The sequence below is a fragment of the Kryptolebias marmoratus genome, linkage group LG17 (genome assembly GCF_001649575.2).
Source record: "Kryptolebias marmoratus isolate JLee-2015 linkage group LG17, ASM164957v2, whole genome shotgun sequence".
Classification (NCBI taxonomy): domain Eukaryota; kingdom Metazoa; phylum Chordata; class Actinopteri; order Cyprinodontiformes; family Rivulidae; genus Kryptolebias; species Kryptolebias marmoratus.
The window spans coordinates 17,884,307-17,903,262 of NC_051446.1; the positions used below are offsets into that span (position 1 = coordinate 17,884,307).

Genomic DNA, 18,956 nt, shown 5'->3' on the forward strand with positions numbered 1-18,956 from the left:
GGCTTCTGATTGGCTAGGCTCTGGTCACATGGTCACGTCAGCTCCACCCACGTAGCGATGAGCCGCAAACACAAACTTGATTTAAAAAATAAAAGTCGGTGGGGGAAAGAGACATGACGAACGCCCTACTTTTTATTGAATGTTTTATAAAACAAATCTATTCGTAGTTTTTTTTATTGACAAAACACTAGTAATATCACAAAAATATAATATATCAATAAACAGGATTAGCATTTGTCATCATAACTACAAGAGAAATAGTCACATTAGAAAAAACAAAGCAAGATTTATGGAAGCCTATTTCTGTCACTCTGAAAAAAAGATCCTCTAAGTCATAATTACAAGTAACTATCTCATAATCATGCAATACTATCTCAAAATGATGACTGAGCATCTCGTGTGCTCAATTATGGCATCTTATGATTATGATTTTATTATGCCATGATAATAATAATTAAGAGGTGCTGAGTCATAATTTTGAAAAGCTAAATCATCATTATGAGAGTTTCTCATAATAAGATGCTAAGTCATATTTCTGTAAAACTAAGTTGTAATCATAGGATAGTTTTTCATAATCATTAGATGTTAAGTCATAATTTTCTTAAAGTATAATATTGTTAAACTAAGTTGTAATTTTAAAATCGTATATGAGAAACTAGTATCTCATGATTAGGTCTAACATATATTTATTTTTATCTAAATTGCCAGAAATGTGTTTCATACAAGATAACCCAAGTAGAAAACATTTTATACAGCAATTAATGTATAAAATTTATAAAGCACTGTTTTTTTGAGCAGTTTACTTGTCTTTGGGTCAGATTCAGGTCAATTCATTTCCACTAATTAAGTAGATCTCCATTTTCTTTTTGTTTTTTTTTCCTCCAAATTACTGAAGTCTACAGGATTATTTAGGTTTAAATATTGGTCAGTGTAAAGAGGGTAAAAATGCCCAATAATATAGTAAAAGACAAGTCTTTATTTCCACAATTAAAAAAACAAAACAAGTTTTGTTAAATGATACAAATTTTAATGGAAAAACCATTTACAACAGAGGCTTTAAAAGGTACAGTTGTTGGCCTTTCGAACGGGTGGAACGAGTGGGGGAAAGGTTGCACTGACCAAACGTGCGAGACGAAGAACACAGCAGGAGGATGACGTCTTATTTTCAACGAGATGGAGTCTTTGCAAAATTTCATTTTGCTTCCTGGGTGTGCAATAACAAAATTCCTATGGATTAGCACAAACAGAAATCAGCATGCTGCACAAAATGTAACTGTTGGGAGTCCTTTTTCCTCCCCAAACAGGATGTGGCTGACTCCACAGCGTTTTATGTCGGTTTTACTCAGTGACCTTTAACTAACTCTTGTAAGGCACCACTTAAACTTAACTTGCAGGACTGATTTGCGTGATGTGGACGTTAGGATGTTTTTTTTTTCTTAAACGGAAAATGGAGGCATTGTATTTATTTTGGCCTGTTCCAGAAGGGGAAAAAAAAAATTAGAAGTGAGTGAAAAACATTACAAATAAATAATTTACAATTGAATCAGTTTAAAAAAACCAGAGGAAGAAGAGGTCCTCTGGCATTCTGCTGCATACATTTAAGGAAGTACAGTACAATAAATATTGATAGACTGTGGGAAGACTGGAGATCAAATATATGGACACATACGGCTTTACATTCGACTCAAACGTACAATTCTGTATGGAAAAACCCCCCCAAAAAATACAAACGTTTTGGCAGAGCCAATTAAAACCTGGATAAAACCTCACAAGAGAACAGCATTGACTTCTAGATGTCCTGAGGTCAAACTTCCACAGCAAAGACTTTCAGATTCAGATGTATACCTGGTTATTTAAAACAAAAAAGTAATAATAATAATAAACACATTCATTACTGACCAGCTTTATGAAGTCTGAGTGAGTTTTTAAGTTTAGATGGCATTTAACACAATGTTAATTTGGATAACCGTGACATGCTGTGATCAGCTGATAGAAACTCCTTTAAAAGAAAAAAAAAAAAAAGATTTTTGAAGTGTTTCTGTTGGTTGTTAATTCAAAACTAAAGCCTATGGATCATGCTTCCCAGCCTCGGTTAGCATCAATGTGGGGAGTGAATTAAGGAGTCGATGCAATAATTTATAAAAACTATTAAAAAGAACGTCGGGCAGAGATTGCGACACACTAAGGAACGTGAGCATCACAAGGTGACTCGGTCCACTTTTATTCTCATGAACGCCAGGATCCATTTTCCCCTGGAGGTTATTTACTTTAACCAAACTGGAAAAAGAAAGGTCCTGAGTCTGGAGAGAGAGAAATAAACAGTCTGTTAATGGGATGTACATTTTTTTTTTTTTTTTTAGCGATTGTTTTTTTTTTTTGTGTATCCTGATTATACAAAAACATACCTGAATTGGAATCAAAACTAAATCCTCCATTATGGCCGCCAAAGAAAGCCCTGAAGATGTTGTTTGCGTCAAAATCTAAACAGAAAAAACAAACAAATAAGGAGCAGAAACATAAAAATTAGCAAATACTTAAACTAATGATGACTCCAATGGCATTATTGATTTAAATACAGAAATCTACCAAGTCGTTCTACACAATGAACACAAACTTCTTAGACACACTGAACATTAATTTATATAAACTATTTTGTCTTTAAGCTCCACTAATTACCATTTTTACAGTCAAAGTAAATATTTTGGCTTTAATATTGTCTAAGATCACAAACAACAATATAAAACACTGAAGTTCCAGTTGGTACAGTTTTGGACATGTGGCCCCCTCTACAGGCAGAATTAATCCAGCACGACATATAGGGACAGGTGAGCAACATAATAATAATAAAACATAAAACATTTGGCTTTGTGTGACAGCTTGCATAGATGTGCTTCACTAGAAGTATAAAGAGAGCAGTATTACAGTGTCTACAGTATTAATTTATCCTTTTATTTATTCTTTTATTGTACATAAGTGCTGTTTTTAAATTCAAGTGATAAAAAACTTTTAGTTTTACCAGCTTATGTAAACGAAACTGAACCAATTAAACCTTGACACCTTTGTACGGACTAAATGTCAAAATATAAAGGATGCAAATCATGAAACTTTAACGGAATTAATTTATTTAACTACATGCAAAGCACAGGTACTGTTATAATTAATCAATAGTGCAAGGTATGTATTCTCCAAATGGTTCAGTGTAATTAAAATGAATTTAAACAGTTGTTTATTGTTTACACTTGTTAAGACAAAAGTCAAAAACCTTCACATAAACAGTTGAGCTGTCAATAACACGTCAGCTTCTCCTTCAGAAATCACTCGTGAACTTTGACCCCATGTTCTGTAAGTCTTAAAAGTCAATGGCGTGAAAACCTGATGACTGTCAGCTCTGATAAAGAAAGGCCCAGCATTTCATGAAGGAATGCATATCGCCCGCCACCTTTCATGCCAGCGTTTTAGACCAAGATCAGTTCAAGAAGAGAAATGTTGGATGGATGGCAGTTTTGGTCAAATCAAGAAACATTTAGCTTAATATCTGACGTATAGCCATTTTTGTATTTGCTAAGGGTGATTATCTGAAATAGCCATCTTGAATGGGTGTTGACTCCAGAAGTTAAAATGTTTTAGATGTACATCTGTTGATTACAATCACAGACAGTAACCAAACCGCCTGACGTCAAAAGGCGGGCAATAATAAATAAAAGTCTTCACCTCCACCATCAAAGGAGCCATCATCCTCCAGGTCATGCCCATTGTCGTAACGCATCTTCTTCTTCGGATCAGAGAGGATGGTGAAGGCCTCGCCCACTTCTTTGAACTTCTTCTCCTCCTCCTTTTGCACCTCTGGAGTTGCTGCACTGTGGCGGTCTGCAAAACGAAATAAGCGTAAGTTGATCATTTAAACCATTTAAAAGAATCTACAGCATCCAAATGTACCAGGCCTTCTCCATCAGTTTGATACCTGGGTGGTGCATGAGGGCCCTCTTGCGGTACGCTTTCTTGATCTCGTCCTCCGTGGCGTTCTTGCCCACACCCAGCACCTTGTAGTAATCTTTCCTCTTGCTCTTCTTCAGCTCCAGCTGCGCCGTCTTCAACAGATGCTTGTGTTCTGAAGCGTCACAGAGATCCAAGAGGCGTGAGTGTGCGCACAAACCCCCCCCGTACGCCGGCCAACGCAACCAGCAGCGACGTCGTCTTACCTGAGGTTTTTTCAGTCTGGTAAACTTTTTCATAGTCCCGTACAGCCTCTTCGTACTGCTCAGTGTTCATGTAGCTACGGGGGGAGGTCAGAGAAAGTGAAAAACTGCACAGAGCTGAACGACAGAACATACAAAGCAGGGAAAAAATGACCCTAAAACGGCTGCTTGACGTACCACTGCGCTCTTCTTAAGTAGGCTTTGATGTAGGAGTCGTCTAGCTTGATTGCGCTGGTACAGTCTTCGATGGCTTGATTAAGTTTCTTCAGCTGTTGAGAGGTTAAGCAGTTAATGACCGTGAACCGACTGAAGCCAGAGAGCGAGTATGAATACTTACAGGCACTTCTAAAAGCCTGCCACACAGCTGTTGGGGTTTTTTGATGAACCTATCACAGCCTGTGGAGCAACATTAAAGCGTACCACCTCAGCCGACGCGTTGCCTGTTACCTTCGTTCCTGCCGTGGCTCTGTTGCAGTAGAGCTTAGCGTTGGTCTTGATGTTGTTGGGGTCGATCGCCAGCGCATCCGTATACAGCAGGTAGGCCGATTCGTAGTTGTTGTTCTTAAACGCCTGGTTGCCCTCCTCCTTCTTTGATTTTAAAGCTTTGGCGTTCTGGTTCGGGAAGAAAACAAACCCTCATTCGTGTCTCACAACATTTAAAAGAATCTTAAAGTTACACTGAAGCCCAGCAAAAGATATTCATTTATTTTAAGCAAATCTTAAGTCAGAAAAAGCTAAAATTAGTTTTTAATCCCAATTATTTATTAAGCTCATTTTTAATTTTGCTTCTATCCCAATAAAGTCTGTGTTTAAGTTGATAAAAGCCATTTAAAAAAACATTTCTGTTTAATGTAATATCTGAAGTCTTTGAGCCACAGCAAACTCTCCGCTAAAGTTTGGAAAATTTGCAGATATTTACAGTATCTGTTCCACAATAATAATTTTTTAAAAAATATAATCAATTGGACTTTTTATTTTATTTTTATATAAAACACAACAACGTGAGAGCGTTACCCTGCAGGCTAGCCGGGCCTTTTCGTGGTCAGGAGCCATTTTCAGAGCCTGGACGAAGAACTGAACAGCTTTCTCGATGCAGTCCTCGTAATAAAGACAAAGGCCTCGAACGTACAGAGCGTCTGCATTAGTGGAGTCCATCCGCAGGATGTCGCTGTTAAAAAAAATAACTTTTAAAGAATCTGTAAATCAAACATTTTTTTATTAAGTACCTAGAAAGACATTTTGCATCACCTCAATAGGAGAAAAGGAGATAAATAATGATATAAGTAACTTGTTTCACATAAAACCCGAACGGCTCTTACCTCGCCACAGACTGAGCCTCGGGATATCGTCCAAGCAGAGTGAGACACTCCGCCTTCAGGATTTTGAAGCGGTGGCAGGCGGGGGCCATTGCTAAGGCCCGGTCCATACAGTACACCACCTGAAACCACAACCAAATGTCACTCTGACTCAACCAGCTGCATCCCATCACTACATTCAGACAAAACGGAAGCTGCTGACAACAAAGTTTTTAAAAAAATAATAAATATGGGTATTTTGACAACAAATAAAGCAGGTGAAGTAGAAATTCACAGCTTGTTCTGTGAGTTTGTGTTGGATATGATGCGGTTGAATCTTTCCAGGTCACACAAGACGAACAGAAACATTTCTGAGTGTGATGTGTAGTAAAAGTACCTTTCTGAAATCCCGTTTATCGAAGGCAAAATCTGCCATTTGCTCGTACTCCAGCAGCACCACGGCATTCTTTTTCTAAAACAAACCAACATACAATTCAGCATTTAAAAAAAAAAAAGCAAACCGACTGCACAGATGTGCTCAACTTGCAGTCCAAGCCAATGCTTTCTTTTATACGAGGATGCAGTCTAATCTGAGACGTTCCCACCTCCTGCTGGGCCTCCCTGTTGCTCAGATCCAGCTCCAGAACCTTCTGAAAGCAACGGCTGGCCGCCATGCCGTTCCCCAAAGACAAGTGGCACTTGCCCTCACGTAGATGCCCCTGGGGTGAAATAAAATAAAAACCATGCACAACCTCTTCAACTCACCCCAACGGTTAATTCAAAGCCGAGGACAAACGCGGCCTCCTGGACGCCACTCACCTTCATGAAACAGTCGTCCAGACGCACGGCCTGCTGGGAGTCTTCAAGGGCCTCTCGAAAGCGACACAGCATCATGAGGGTGGCTGCCCGGTTGCCATAGTAACTGGCATTTTTGGGGCATACATCTTTAAGTTAATAAATAAAAAAAAACCATGTAATTCAGAACAGATGTTAGAGATCAACAGGAGGAAAGCTTTCTCTTAGAGATGGTACCTGGATTGTTTTATTAGAAAAAAAAATCATTTAGATCATGTGGAAAACTTAAGCCAAGCAATTAACTGTAATCTCACCGATGGCCTTGGTGTAATAGTTGAAAGCTTCAGAGTAATCTTTCTTGCTGTAGTACGCATTTCCCTGCTCCTTGAAGCCTTCAGCTTGACTGGAACGAAGAGAGACACAAACCAACGTCACGAGCATGTCAAAAAGACAAAAAAAAACCCCCAACAAATCAGCTAAGACTATTAGATCCACCAGCCAACCAGCGTCTGAAAGCGACCTCTGAACTAATATCCGTTTGCTTTTATTTTAATCTTTCTCAGACGAGGCAAAGCTCGAGCATTCAGGGACTCGGCAGTCCTCGTTTTTACCAGAGCAGTAGCTGCTCACCTGCTGCAGTCCTGTGAGGAGTCTTTAACATGCAAATCAGAGACGATTCTCACACACACACACACACACACACAAACCAAGCTACGGCTGCTGTCATGCACTCTTACATAATGTGGAATAAATTACAATCAGTTACATTGAAACTGAATGTGCATATAGGAGGAAAAACTTACGTCTAAGTAATAACTGGGTGATTATTACAAAACCTGCTTCTCGTTTTAGCCCTCATTCCACTTTCTGAAATCATCTTCTAGAGCCCGAACAATAAATAGGTCAGCTGAACATCTGCTCATAAGCTGTCTGGGATGCACAGGTATTAACTTGGATTTGCTGAAGGGAGAATATTGCAGAATGAAGTTGTTTGGAGCGATTCAGAAATAGTGCAATCAATCAATTTACATGCGTCACAACCAAACAGAGGCATGTGCCGAGTTCAACGGAGGCTCTCTGGCTCGTTTTTCGAAATACATTATTGGGAAAGTTGAGAAACAACGACCCTGCAACTTTTATTTTCTCCAGACGATCTCCAATCTCTCGCCAGCACGTGATATCTTAGGCGAGTGGTTTCCAAACTGTTCAGCTTCAGACCCAGGAAATAAAAACAGGACAAAACTCGTGAACTGTCGCTGGTTGAAATGCACAAACGTCGCTAATAAAACATTTAACAATTTGATCAATTTATGACCACTGCTTTTATTTCTTCAATGAAACCCGTCCTTGGTGTTTCATGACCTACATCAGGGTCCCAACCCAAACTTTCGAATCACCGTTTTAACTTAAGGTAAAAAAAAAAACATCTCATATTTCAGAAATTTAGGTAAACCAGCTGCTGTTATGCACACATTCTTTCAAGACGAAGCTAGAACGTGGCATAGATTGATGCCAAAATCAAGGAAAAACAAAGTGAGGAAAGGCTTAATTATAAATCGTAACAAAGAGGAAAACCCAGCCGAGTGACGACAGCAGGTCTCGTTCGGTGTGATACATCCAGCTGTTATTGTTCTCCTCGTGTCAAACAGGGCGTGACTCAGGAAGCATTATGGTCATCTCCATGTGTCAAAACCAACGTCATATCTGACTTTAATAGATCCAGATCACACACAGAGGCGTGCTGTAGACTTACATGGCTGTTCAAACCTCACGGGATGAAGAAAAACTATTCTAAGAGCAAAAATATGCCTCATTTACGGCTCATAAAAACGCAGTACAACTCCAACAAAGATGTTCATTGATCGGCACGACATAACGTACTGTATGTGGGTGCATTGTGTTATAATAGGAACTGAATTTAATGTCATTTGGATTCACGGTTTGGACTTTTTTTCTTTTGTTTAGTGCTCTGAGGTGACGTTCTGTTGTGAATGGGCGATGAATAAATAAACCAAATTGAACTGAAAAGGTCTATGTTTAACAGTGACTGTCAGGTATGTATTAAATTCATTACAGTTTTATAAAACGTATTGCTGGTTGGGACTTTTTAGAAACGCCATGTAAAGGTTAATAAACCAAGAAATAATACAAAAGACTATCTTTTTAACGAAGTTGAAGTTATTCTCACCATTTGTCTCTCTTGATTTAACACTTTATGGATCTCTTGTTGTCAATAAAATCAGTAAAACGTATCTTAAAATGTGACACACTGGTTTGGTTAGAAGACTTTTCTGATAAACAGGTTCATTCATTTGTTTATTGACTGGATGAATGTGTTTCTCTGACACCCAGCATAAAGTACATTATCAGGATTCAGTGACATACTGTTTGGAAACAATGTTACTTAACATTTAATAAAAATTAGAGTTTGTTGTAAATGTTAGATTTATTCTCATCAATTCCTTATAAGAAAACTGGAAATGACTTGAATCTTTCAGCTAGGAAATTACTTTAAGTTTGTCTTGAACAGCAAATTTTAAATAACCTTCAGGTTAAATTACAATGTTATGTTCAAGTGCAAACAGAACTTTTGGTTCTGAATACATTTTTCTTTTAGCCTTTTAGCTAGCTATGAATACAAACGAGAAGTTTAAAGATTTAGTAATTTAGCCAGTTAAATAGAATAACTCCTAATTAAATCTTCGGATTAGACCCAAAGACACAGTTGATTTCAATGCCGGTGAAATATAAAAAAGCTTACGAAACGTCCAGACAACGAGGATGGTTGAAGCTACCGCGGATAGCTTTTCTCCGGTCCGGCCGCGCTGCCGTTTCCGAGCCTCTTCAACTCACCGTTTTTTTAACTCCGCGAGGCGGCTCACAGCCGGTAAAATAAAACCCCCGAATAAAATCGACGTATTTACCGTTCAACGTCGGCCTGGCTGCGGATCATAGGCTCCGGGTCCACCAACACGTCGATATCAACAGCGGCCATCTTTTCTGGAAAGTACGAACCGAAAGACCGTGGCGAACTGACGTCACTTCCGCCTTTTCTTTCTGGGTCACAGGAAAATAGGCTAGTGGTGCAAGTCGGACATATTGTTATATAAGTGGTTATTGTAGGTCGTGTGGCTTTATGTTTCAAATGATAAGATACTATTCACTTTATTAAAATCCTTCAGATATAAAATATTTGTATTTTTCCTTGTATAAATCTCAATAAAATAAAAAACAGAAAATCATAAAGGTGTGTTTTTTTATTATTATTTATTATGTTTAAAACAGTGTAAATGTAAATGTTGTTTGTGAATTCAAATCTTTTTCTTTTGAAATGAAGTTTCATTTGCTAATTTGAAATATTCAGAAAGCACTTAGGCAGTCACAGATATACAGATAAAAGGTCTCCATAGATTTAAGATTTCAAACTAATCTCTTGAAATATTTATAGTTTTATAATTGTTAAACCTGATTTTACTCCTTACACGTATCATATACCTCTGTTCTTCACTTTTTACCCCTTCCCTACCTCTTTTTTTGAACTTATCCAAAAAAATAACATCTCCAAACCCTCTTTTCAAACTGATTCCCAGTTTTTAATAACTTTTTTCTCTTTACTTGCTAGTTAACACAGTTTCTGAGGTTTATCTTGTAAGAAAACATAACCAGGTTATCACAATGTGGCCTGGTACTATGTTGTCAATTCCTTCTCAGATTTATTTTATCTGCCATTTTATTCATAATTAAATAATTGTGGTCAGCGTTCACCTGAGAGCCTGCAGCTTCACCTGGTGCTGGTTCCTTGTACAATGCTATTACCAAAAACATACAAACAAACAACAACAAAAAAAAAACAATCAAACTTCCATAAATTAAGCAACTAAAATGCAGTCAGTAATTTTAAACAAAAATTTCCTACATTAAGGAAACATGCTGTTATTGGTTCCAGAATATAAGGTGAGATTATTCCACCAGTAATAGATTTAAATAGGATTTTTACTGTTTACTAGTATTTAACATTTGTTCAGGATTTACATGAATACATGAAGGAAACAAGCTTTTATTTTTGAGATATCATGGGTTGTACTTGCAGCAAAGCACCACAAGAGGGAACCAAATTCTCGTGAAATGTAAGGTTTAGCTTCCTGTTGAAGGACAAACTCAAAGTGGCTTTCCTTTTTTTATTTAATTTAATTTTTTTTAAAGAAAGTCTGCTGTTAGACTAAAGGACTCGTGTTAATGGTCACTTTGACTGTTTGGTAATTGTGTTTATGGTAATTAGTACTTCAATATTTTAAAATCCTCAGTCCTTACTGTACAGGTAAGTGTCTCTGTTTTTTCTTTTGTTCAATATACAAATTTACGCTAAAACAAGCACGTGTCCTTTCAAACCTGTATCATAACGGTGTGGTGTAAGATAATAGTAAATATGTGCCCATAATCAAAATTTTTTAAGAGTACACATTATTGTAAAAGAAAAACAAACAACTGTGTAAAAACCAGGACTGTTTATAAGTTAATGTGGAATACAGTATTACCATTTTTATCACATAGTTTTACATTATTGCCAAAAAAAAAAAAAGTACAGTTATACTAGTCATTAATCTTACCAGGTGATGCTTAAAAATACATATTGCTTAGGGCTTTTCCATGAGAGGAACATCTTTAATGAAAGTAGATCGTTTTTAATAGTCACAACAGAAATAACAGTTTCAGTATTTTAAACGTGATTGTTTAGATGTCGATGAAGAGCACAAACAGTATCTGCTCCTTCTTATTGCACAAGCAGCATCGAGCTGTTGCCACATCTTAACCTTCCTGAAATGCTTCACTTTAAATCCCCCCATTTAGGATCTTTTTTTATTCAAAATTAAAACATTTTCATAAAAAGGAATGAAACACCCTGCAACAGAGATGTTAAAAATACAACAAATCTTACTGTATTTGTAATAAAATATGGTTTAAACATTTCTAACATGTCCTGTTAAGTTGTTTTTTTGGAGTGTTTTAGCATTTTTGCAACATGTTCTGTTTCTTAAATCTGACTTATTTTAAAGTATATTTTAAACAGGGTGACCTAAAGTGTAACCTTTTATCAATCCTTCCAGCTATCAGCAGAAAAGCACATCATGATGGTTTTAAAGTTTAGCTTTAAAAGTTTTAAACGTAGAGCTTGATTTCCGAACCGCTTCATTTTACACGTTAATTTATTCATCTCTGTTTGGCAAGCACTCATCCATTCACGTCATGGTTGATTGTCACTTATTACACAAAGAACAAGAGACAAACACGCACAGAGACCGAGAGGAAAACTGGGACAAATAATGCACGTCGAATGATGCTGAGATACAAAATGTTCTGAAGTGCAAAACGGCAGATCTTTATCGTCTTTTTTTTTAAAAACAGAATAAGACCGGTTACATATTTAAACCAACTTTAAGAGAGAATAACAAGACGTGACAGCTCTGATTTTGATTTGCTGATGAAAACTAAAGCAGAGAGTTTCAGAGTCCAGTCAGAAAGCTCTACGATGAAAGAATGTTCTTAAATATCTGAATGCTTTAGCGTAAAATAAACTAGGAGATGGACGTCATTATGGCTTGCAGAGGGGTCAAGCACTCAGCTGATGAGAGATGATCCTTCCAGTTTTAAAGGTTGGCACGCTGCTCAGTCAGCGCTGAAATCTCCATCCACACACTGGGTTTCTGACATGTAGCAGTCACTCGCTCTGACTGCAGCGTCTCGGTGTCACCCAGGCAGAGCTGGACTGTCCCGTGTCTGGCAGAGTCAGTCACTTCTGCCGGGCCCGCCCTGACTGGGTCAGAATCTGCGAGTCCCGACACCTTTTGCGCTCGTAGTTAGTAGGGGGAGAAGATTATAGGAGTGTGCGTGGCCCTCAGGGGTCCGGGTGCAGGCCTGAAGAGCGTGGGGCTGATGAGGGGACCCTGGATAATGGCCGTGGGACCTGGAGGCAGACGTAGAGCTAAGGGTCCGGACGCCATGGCGCACAATGCGGACGGACTGAGCGGGCTGGTCAGGAGCCCCGCCGGCAGGGCTTTGGAGAGCTGCTTCTGCAGAGCCAGTTTAGTCTGAAACCAAAAACAGGAGAAGTGATGACTCCTGACAGGACTGAGAGGACAACCAGGCCACCATCTACAGTATACAAATTCCTTACAAAACACCCACACATCCTGATCTTTAGGGTGCTTAATTTTAACCATAATTATCACTTAGCTTGTTAGTTCACCACAACGGTAGTCACTGTTCCTTCTATGAAGGAGGAACAGAGTTCAAGGAGATTTGTGGTAGAACCGTAAGGATTACAGTTCATCTTGTGGGGACCTTTACCGTGCAACAGAAACAGTCCTGCCACAATCATGACCTGGTTGGTATGACCAAAAGAAGTAGAGTATATTAAAGGGAGTGTCTCACTGAGCTGCAGCTGTTGGAGACTCGCTGGCGGCGCCAACTTGCCTCGATATCGAGAGAAAAGACAGATTTTCAGTTGCAGTTTCACTGAATTACCTGTGAGCCACTTTGTGAAAATTGTGGCTTATTTTTCTTTTGTGTGCACAGGTCGCAGAACAGTCATTTAGGTCCCGCAGGTCACGTCCACCTTGGCAGCTTCCCCCAGGTTCATGATTTAATCTACACGAGCACACTTTTTGATATGAAGATAAGCAGATTTGTACTATTTTTTAAATACTTCTCATTAATTATCGGCACGGTTTGTAGGCCTGGGAATGTTTTCTTTTAGCTACTGTTTAGCATCTGTTCAGCTAATTTTAGCTTTAGCATTTGTTTTGCTACATTTAGCTACTGGGTGGCTCATTTTAGAATCTGTTTTAGCTACTGTAACTAAGCTATTTACATTACTACCTTCAATGCACTAAAATTATGATTTATTATCATCTGTAACATCTCTCCATACAGAACAAATGCTTTTTGAGTTGTAGTTTGTGTGAAAATCATAAAAATGAGTCACAGCATTGGAACGGGTAAAATACAGTTGGCTGTATGTTGTGATTTACAACATCTCTTTAACATGTTTCATATTTACACCTAACCTTTTTAAATCTAGTTTCAGTTTCACCTTTTTAAATAATTATTTAATCCTCGCAGCTGAGACAGAGGAGTAGATGAGACATTAAAAACATTTTCTGTAGCATTTGTCTGGCTTGTGCATCAATTGTTTGTTATAATGTGTTCCTTACTGACCGTGTGCTACGAGGACAAATAAAAAACTAATTAAATGTGTGTGTGTGTGAAAGACACTCACTGCTAAGACAGCACTGGGGTGCAGTTTATTATAGGGGGTGAACTTGGTCTTTACAGGCTTCCCAGCCAAACGCTCTTTGTGTCTCCTGCTGTTTGTGTGCTAAAAGACAAAGAACGAGAGATTCAGCCGAAAGAGCTCTGCCTAAAAAACACACCAGGTTGACAAACCCTCGGTATAAAATACTGGCAGCACGTTTCTATAAAGTGCAAACTTAGCAAAACGAAGCAGAGTACAGTGCACAGACCTGTTTGAGCTGTGTTTCTGAGTTAACCGACACTTGGCAGAGCTCACAGTGGAAGGCCTGATTGGTTACACCGACGACCACTCTGCTCTTGCTCCTGATTCGCTGTTTCATCCGACCTTTGGGCCGCGGCGATGACCCCATCCTGACCCTGCGGTGCGACCGGCTGCTGTTCTGACCATCCAGCATCTGTTTGTGCTTCGACCCTGATTCGTCCACCCAGACAGAGGAGATAAACGTCAGAGCAATAAAAAAGGAAATTTAGGCGCCTTAAACCTAAAGTTAAGTGGTAAAGTGAAAGAGAATACCGCTGCAGTGAGACTCCAGCTGGGAGCTGGAATTGACCGTCACTTTGCACGTTGGACAGTGAAGACGCTTTTTATTGTTCTTCACCTCCTTCACCTTCTCCTCCTCCTCTCCTCCCATGGAGGTCCCCTGCAGGTCTGAGTGTGGCGCTGACCCAGTCTCCGGGCTGCACCTGTCTGCACGCGGACTGTCCGAAGGGAGATCCGAAACCGGAGGTTCGGGGGAGACTTCTGGGCTGTGATGAGCCGAGGGCAGGGAGGGGGAGTCCGCGGATGAGGTCAGAGAAGATGGAGGGGGCGTCTGGGAGCTCTCCGGGGTGTTTTCAGGAGGCTGCTGTGCAGATTGGGATGAAGCGCTCGATCCTGCGGGCAGACGGACAAACACAAGATGGCTGACAAGGTTTCAAAATGTCTTCTTTACCCAGCCACTGTTTGTCTGCTACCAAACATATCTCATGAACCACTGGGTGAATTGTCCAAAAACCTGCACAAAGTAATCAGAAGCACATCTGAGTCACTTTTGGAGTCAACCCAAATCAAGATGGCCACCACGGCTCATTGACATTAGCTATAACGAAAAAATGGCCACAACTCAGTGAGTTTTACAGATATTGAGATAAAACTGGACGTGAAAGTAGCTGAGAGTCATAACATCCGTAACATCTTGCAACATCACCAGAGATTGCAAATAACTTATTTCTTTTAGGGTTTGACAAAAACAACTGCAACAAGAAATGCTAGACCTTTCATTTTCACAGTATTTAATCACCTTTTGTATTTATAATCAATTAATCAAGCTGGTTTTAAGTCAAAAGTCTACATGATCAAGTTACTTTTGTTAATGAATGGCCTAATGTGGTTTTGTTCTCTTCTCTTTGTTCTACTCCTTTCACATCACATTCTGATTGTACTTTCTGGTCTTCTCTATCATCTCTTGAATTTACCACATCTTTTCCTTTTTTTTTTCCCCCTGCCATCTTAATCACTCTTCCTTTGTCCCCGTGTCTCCCTGTCATTTGTTGGCTCTTTCTCTCTCTCTGCCCCTCTCTCTCTCTCTGCCGAAGCTCCCTCCGTCACATCAATCAACAGCCATGGCAACCACCGAAGGTAACAAGCTTATCATTATGTGCTTCGAGGGGGAAATTGATAGGTGCTGCAAGAAAATGGGAGGTAGAGGATCAATAATGGAAAGGAGAAGCAGACAGAGGGAATAGAAAAGAAGATGGTGATATTTTGTTGTCAGGCAGAATGAGAAGCGGCGTGACTGATGGCTCAGAGAGAGGAAAACTGGTGAACTGCAAAGTCATTCCTCGAAAAGTGGCTCGACGGAGCCGAAGAATCAACATCTACAATGTAAAGGATGCGCTATTTGTTCCTGAATATTTGTGGATTTCAAACTTTAACTCGTAAGAATTTACTACAAGTGATAAAATGAACACTCAGAATATAGTGTATGTTGGAAATGGCTCTCAGCTACAACCACACCAGGCTTTAGCTATAAAACCGACTGAATTACAGCCATTTTTGTGTTTTATAAGGCCGATCGGCTGCGGTGGCCATCTTGAATTGGGTGGGCTCCAAAACAATCAGTTGCAGATGCACATCCAGCGTTTAGTTTCTGCAGGTTTCATTACTTGCTGGGCTGTCAGCGTCGTGCAGCTTTTTCCTTGTCCACTGTCAAAGCATCGACGTGTCTAAATCAGCGACTTCAGTTGAGCTGCTTTTGCTTTCAAACCAGGTCACAGAAGAGTGCAACATATCGTCATTCCTCTCCAGATTTGCATCTCTTTTTAAACCCTTTAATGCTTCTCATCCTGCAGAACGCCTTCGCCTGATAGGAGTAATTATCTATCCGACAGCAGCGACGATAGCAGGACAGGTAATGGCTGGTAATTAACCAGCTGAGTGGCAGCTTCCAAGCCTTAGAGCTCACTCTCTTCAATTACAGCTAATTACTCAGAAGGTGGCAAGGGGACTGCTTTTAGAAAAGGGGAGAAAAAAACCCCCCAACTTGTACCTGTTCTGTCGTTTAGCTGCGAGGCTGTTGGCGCCGTTACTCCTCCTGTCGCGCCTCCTTCACCGTCTCTGTCTTTTCCCGCCGAGGACTGGCTGTGTCCGCTCCTCTGCCGGCTCTTCTGGTTCTCCAGGGCCTTCAGCTTTCGAGCGTGCTTGTGACCTTTGTAGTGAGCCTCTGCCTGAGTCTGGAACCGTCACACAAACACCCTAATTACGCTACAATTATGGGAGAGTGTGTTCACAGGACGGCTGAAGAACGGCGCCGAGTGACTGCCGAAGGAGCAGAAACTGAGGTATTAAAAGCTAAAAGGAGCAAAACACTAGCTAAAAGCCAAAAGTGGCTAAATGCTAGCGAAAAGCCAAAAGTGGCTAAATAATAGCAAAAAGCAGAAAAATGCTAGCTAAAAAATCAACTAAAAGCCAAAAGTAGCAAACTACTAGCTAAAAGGAGCAAAAAACAAACTAAAAGGTAAAAGTGGCAAAAATATTAGCCAAAAGAATCAAAACACTAGCTAAAAGCTAAAATAACAAAACAGTAGCTAGAAGCTAAAAGTACCAAAAAGGCTAGCTAAAAGCTAAAATAAAACAGTAGCTAGAAGCTAAAAGCAACAACAGGCTAGCTAAAAGCTAATGGTAACAGAACTGTAACTGAAAGCTAAAAGTAGCATAATCGTAAATGTAAGATAAGAAAACAGAGCAAGTTTTCTGAAGCTGATTTAAAAAAGATAAACGTTTTTTATGAAGGAATTCAAGAGATCTCAATGTGTTTTATGGGGAAAATATTTGTAAATAAAGTGAAATATTTTGAAAAGTATAAAAGTTACAAAAACCAAAATTCACAGCAGCCTTGACCTGAATGGGCTGGACGTTTGAACACATAAATGACTAAAACAGCACAAAGTATGTGTGAATGCTGAGTCAGCATCCCCAGTATTAACTGTAATCTTTCCATCTGTTTTAGAGCTTTAAGGAAAAATGATGCATTTGACCCCAAAAAGTCCACAAGTTTGATGATAATCAGTCACGGTGCACAAATGATCAGTTCTTATTTCACTGATTTATTCTCACATTAAAGAGCCCACGTTGTTATAAAAACGCAGGGATTTCCAAAACAAAATTTTGTTAACAAAGACTAAAAAGTACTCAGCCCTTTCACATTTTTTAACAATTTACATTAAATGTGGTTTTGATTTTTACTTCATCGGTTATTTGATGCTTAAAGGTAAAGAAAGTTTCGGTCTTTCCATGAAATTTATAAACACAAAAAGAAACATGTAAAGAAATGTGTCCACCTTTATCCTTCAGGAATACATCATTTGAAGCGTTGGTGCTCATTCAGATAGAAAAACTCAAGCGCAACCACTGAATAAACAGAAAGTCATCTTGATAAGACTTTAAATATCTGGTTTCCCATAACTTTGCTGGATGATTTGACTTTGCTCCAATCATCTCCACCAGTTTAACCCTCCGTGCAGCTGGTTAATGCGCATTGAAACTCAAAGTGTGCAGAGGCTGATCTATTTATGACTGCGTGCACCGAGTGGCTGAACTGATGTCTCCACGTTAACACTTTGCACGAAGAAAAGAGGCTGCCACTGAGGGTCAGGGTGTGACGGCGGGAGTACGAGGCAGAGCAAAGGCCACTCGAGCCCTTCGGCTGAACGTCAGCGTGCACACTAACCATTAATGAGTCAGAGGGAAGATTCTGTTCCCATCTGCATATTACTACACAATCTGACATGCCAGTGGAGCACTGTGGCCCACTATAGTAGCTGTTAAAGCACAACTATCTACAAATAAACAGATTCTTGGTTAGAGACGTCTCAAGGAGACCGAGGGCTGATCTGTTGCAAATTAACCTAATTAGTTACAAAATGCTCCTCCAGCTGTTTCTTATCCATACCACTTACTTTCACAGCCTTTTGTTGCCTCGTCCTGTCTTTTTTTGATGTTTCACGGCTATCAAATACAAAATGACCCTTTTATTCCCCTTAAAAATTGCACAATTTCTTAGTTTGAACATCTGATCCGTTTACTCTGTTCCACTGAGAATAAAATATGGGTTTATGAGATTTGCAAATCATTTCATTTGGTTTTAATTTACACTTTACACAACGCCTCAACTTTATAGGGAACTTGGTTGTATGCATAAATAATTTTAATTAGGTCAAAGCTGTACGAGCAGAAGAAACAGAGAAAGATACACATTAGATTTTAAAAAGTCCATTAACAAGTCCAAGTTGTCCACCTGTCTGCTTGACCCTCTTCCAACAGTCCTGGTTAAAGCCTGTGCCCCATCTATACTCCCTCTCATCTCTGCCATTATTCACTCCTCTCTCTCCACCGGAACAGTTCCTGCATCATTTAAAATTGCTGCCATAACCCCTATCCTGAAAAAACCTGGCGCTGATCACCATAATCACAATAATTTCCGTCCTATCTCCAACTTGCCTTTCATCTCCAAGATTCTTGAAAAGACAGTAGCATCCCAACTTCACACTTATCTATCCAACAACAACCTGTATGAACTGTTTCAGTCTGGTTTTCGTCCCCTCCACAGTACAGAAACAGCCCTCATAAAAATCACCAATGACCTCCTCTTGGCAGCTGACTCCGGCTTGCTGTCCATCCTCATCCTCCTCGACCTGAGTGCAGCGTTTGACACCATCTGCCATGCCACCCTACTCAACAGACTTTCCTCTATTGGTATCACTCAGACTCCTCTAAACTGGTTTAAATCATATCTCTCCTGCCGCACTCAGTTCATCCGGATCAAAACCTTCACTTCTGAGCCTTCATCTGTCACATCAGGAGTTCCCCAGGGCTCTGTCC

The 18,956-nt window shown here is 39.6% G+C and overlaps 2 protein-coding genes across 4 annotated transcripts in view; both read right to left on the minus strand.

Annotated features, from left to right (window-relative positions):
- Positions 1 to 1,005: 1,005 nt before the first annotated feature.
- Positions 1,006 to 9,342, minus strand: LOC108248569 (dnaJ homolog subfamily C member 7-like). The gene is made up of 14 exons (XM_017437423.3): positions 9,211 to 9,342; positions 6,601 to 6,689; positions 6,311 to 6,435; positions 6,097 to 6,210; positions 5,889 to 5,963; positions 5,516 to 5,634; positions 5,211 to 5,364; positions 4,644 to 4,808; positions 4,374 to 4,465; positions 4,200 to 4,273; positions 3,962 to 4,108; positions 3,712 to 3,867; positions 2,406 to 2,480; positions 1,006 to 2,300 (listed from the first exon to the last, which is right to left on the minus strand). Exons 1-14 carry the CDS (start codon positions 9,279 to 9,281, stop codon positions 2,269 to 2,271), a joined length of 1,488 nt encoding a protein of 495 aa, XP_017292912.1. The 5' UTR covers positions 9,282 to 9,342; the 3' UTR covers positions 1,006 to 2,268.
- A 1,358-nt stretch (positions 9,343 to 10,700) lies between these two features.
- LOC108248557 (zinc finger protein 385D) overlaps positions 10,701 to 18,956 on the minus strand; it is a 62,538-nt gene continuing 54,282 nt past the window's right edge. For 2 of the 3 annotated variants that reach the window (XM_037980808.1, XM_037980809.1), the window contains 5 exons: positions 16,126 to 16,309; positions 14,112 to 14,471; positions 13,807 to 14,009; positions 13,563 to 13,661; positions 10,702 to 12,372 (listed from right to left, as the gene is read on the minus strand). In XM_037980808.1, the coding sequence (XP_037836736.1) occupies positions 12,142 to 12,372; positions 13,563 to 13,661; positions 13,807 to 14,009; positions 14,112 to 14,471; positions 16,126 to 16,309 (1,077 nt within the window). In that variant the 3' untranslated portion in view covers positions 10,702 to 12,141. Of the gene's footprint in view, positions 12,373 to 13,562; positions 13,662 to 13,806; positions 14,010 to 14,111; positions 14,472 to 16,125; positions 16,310 to 18,956 lie in introns of all 3 variants that reach the window. The other variant, XM_017437414.3, reaches the window with a different exon arrangement.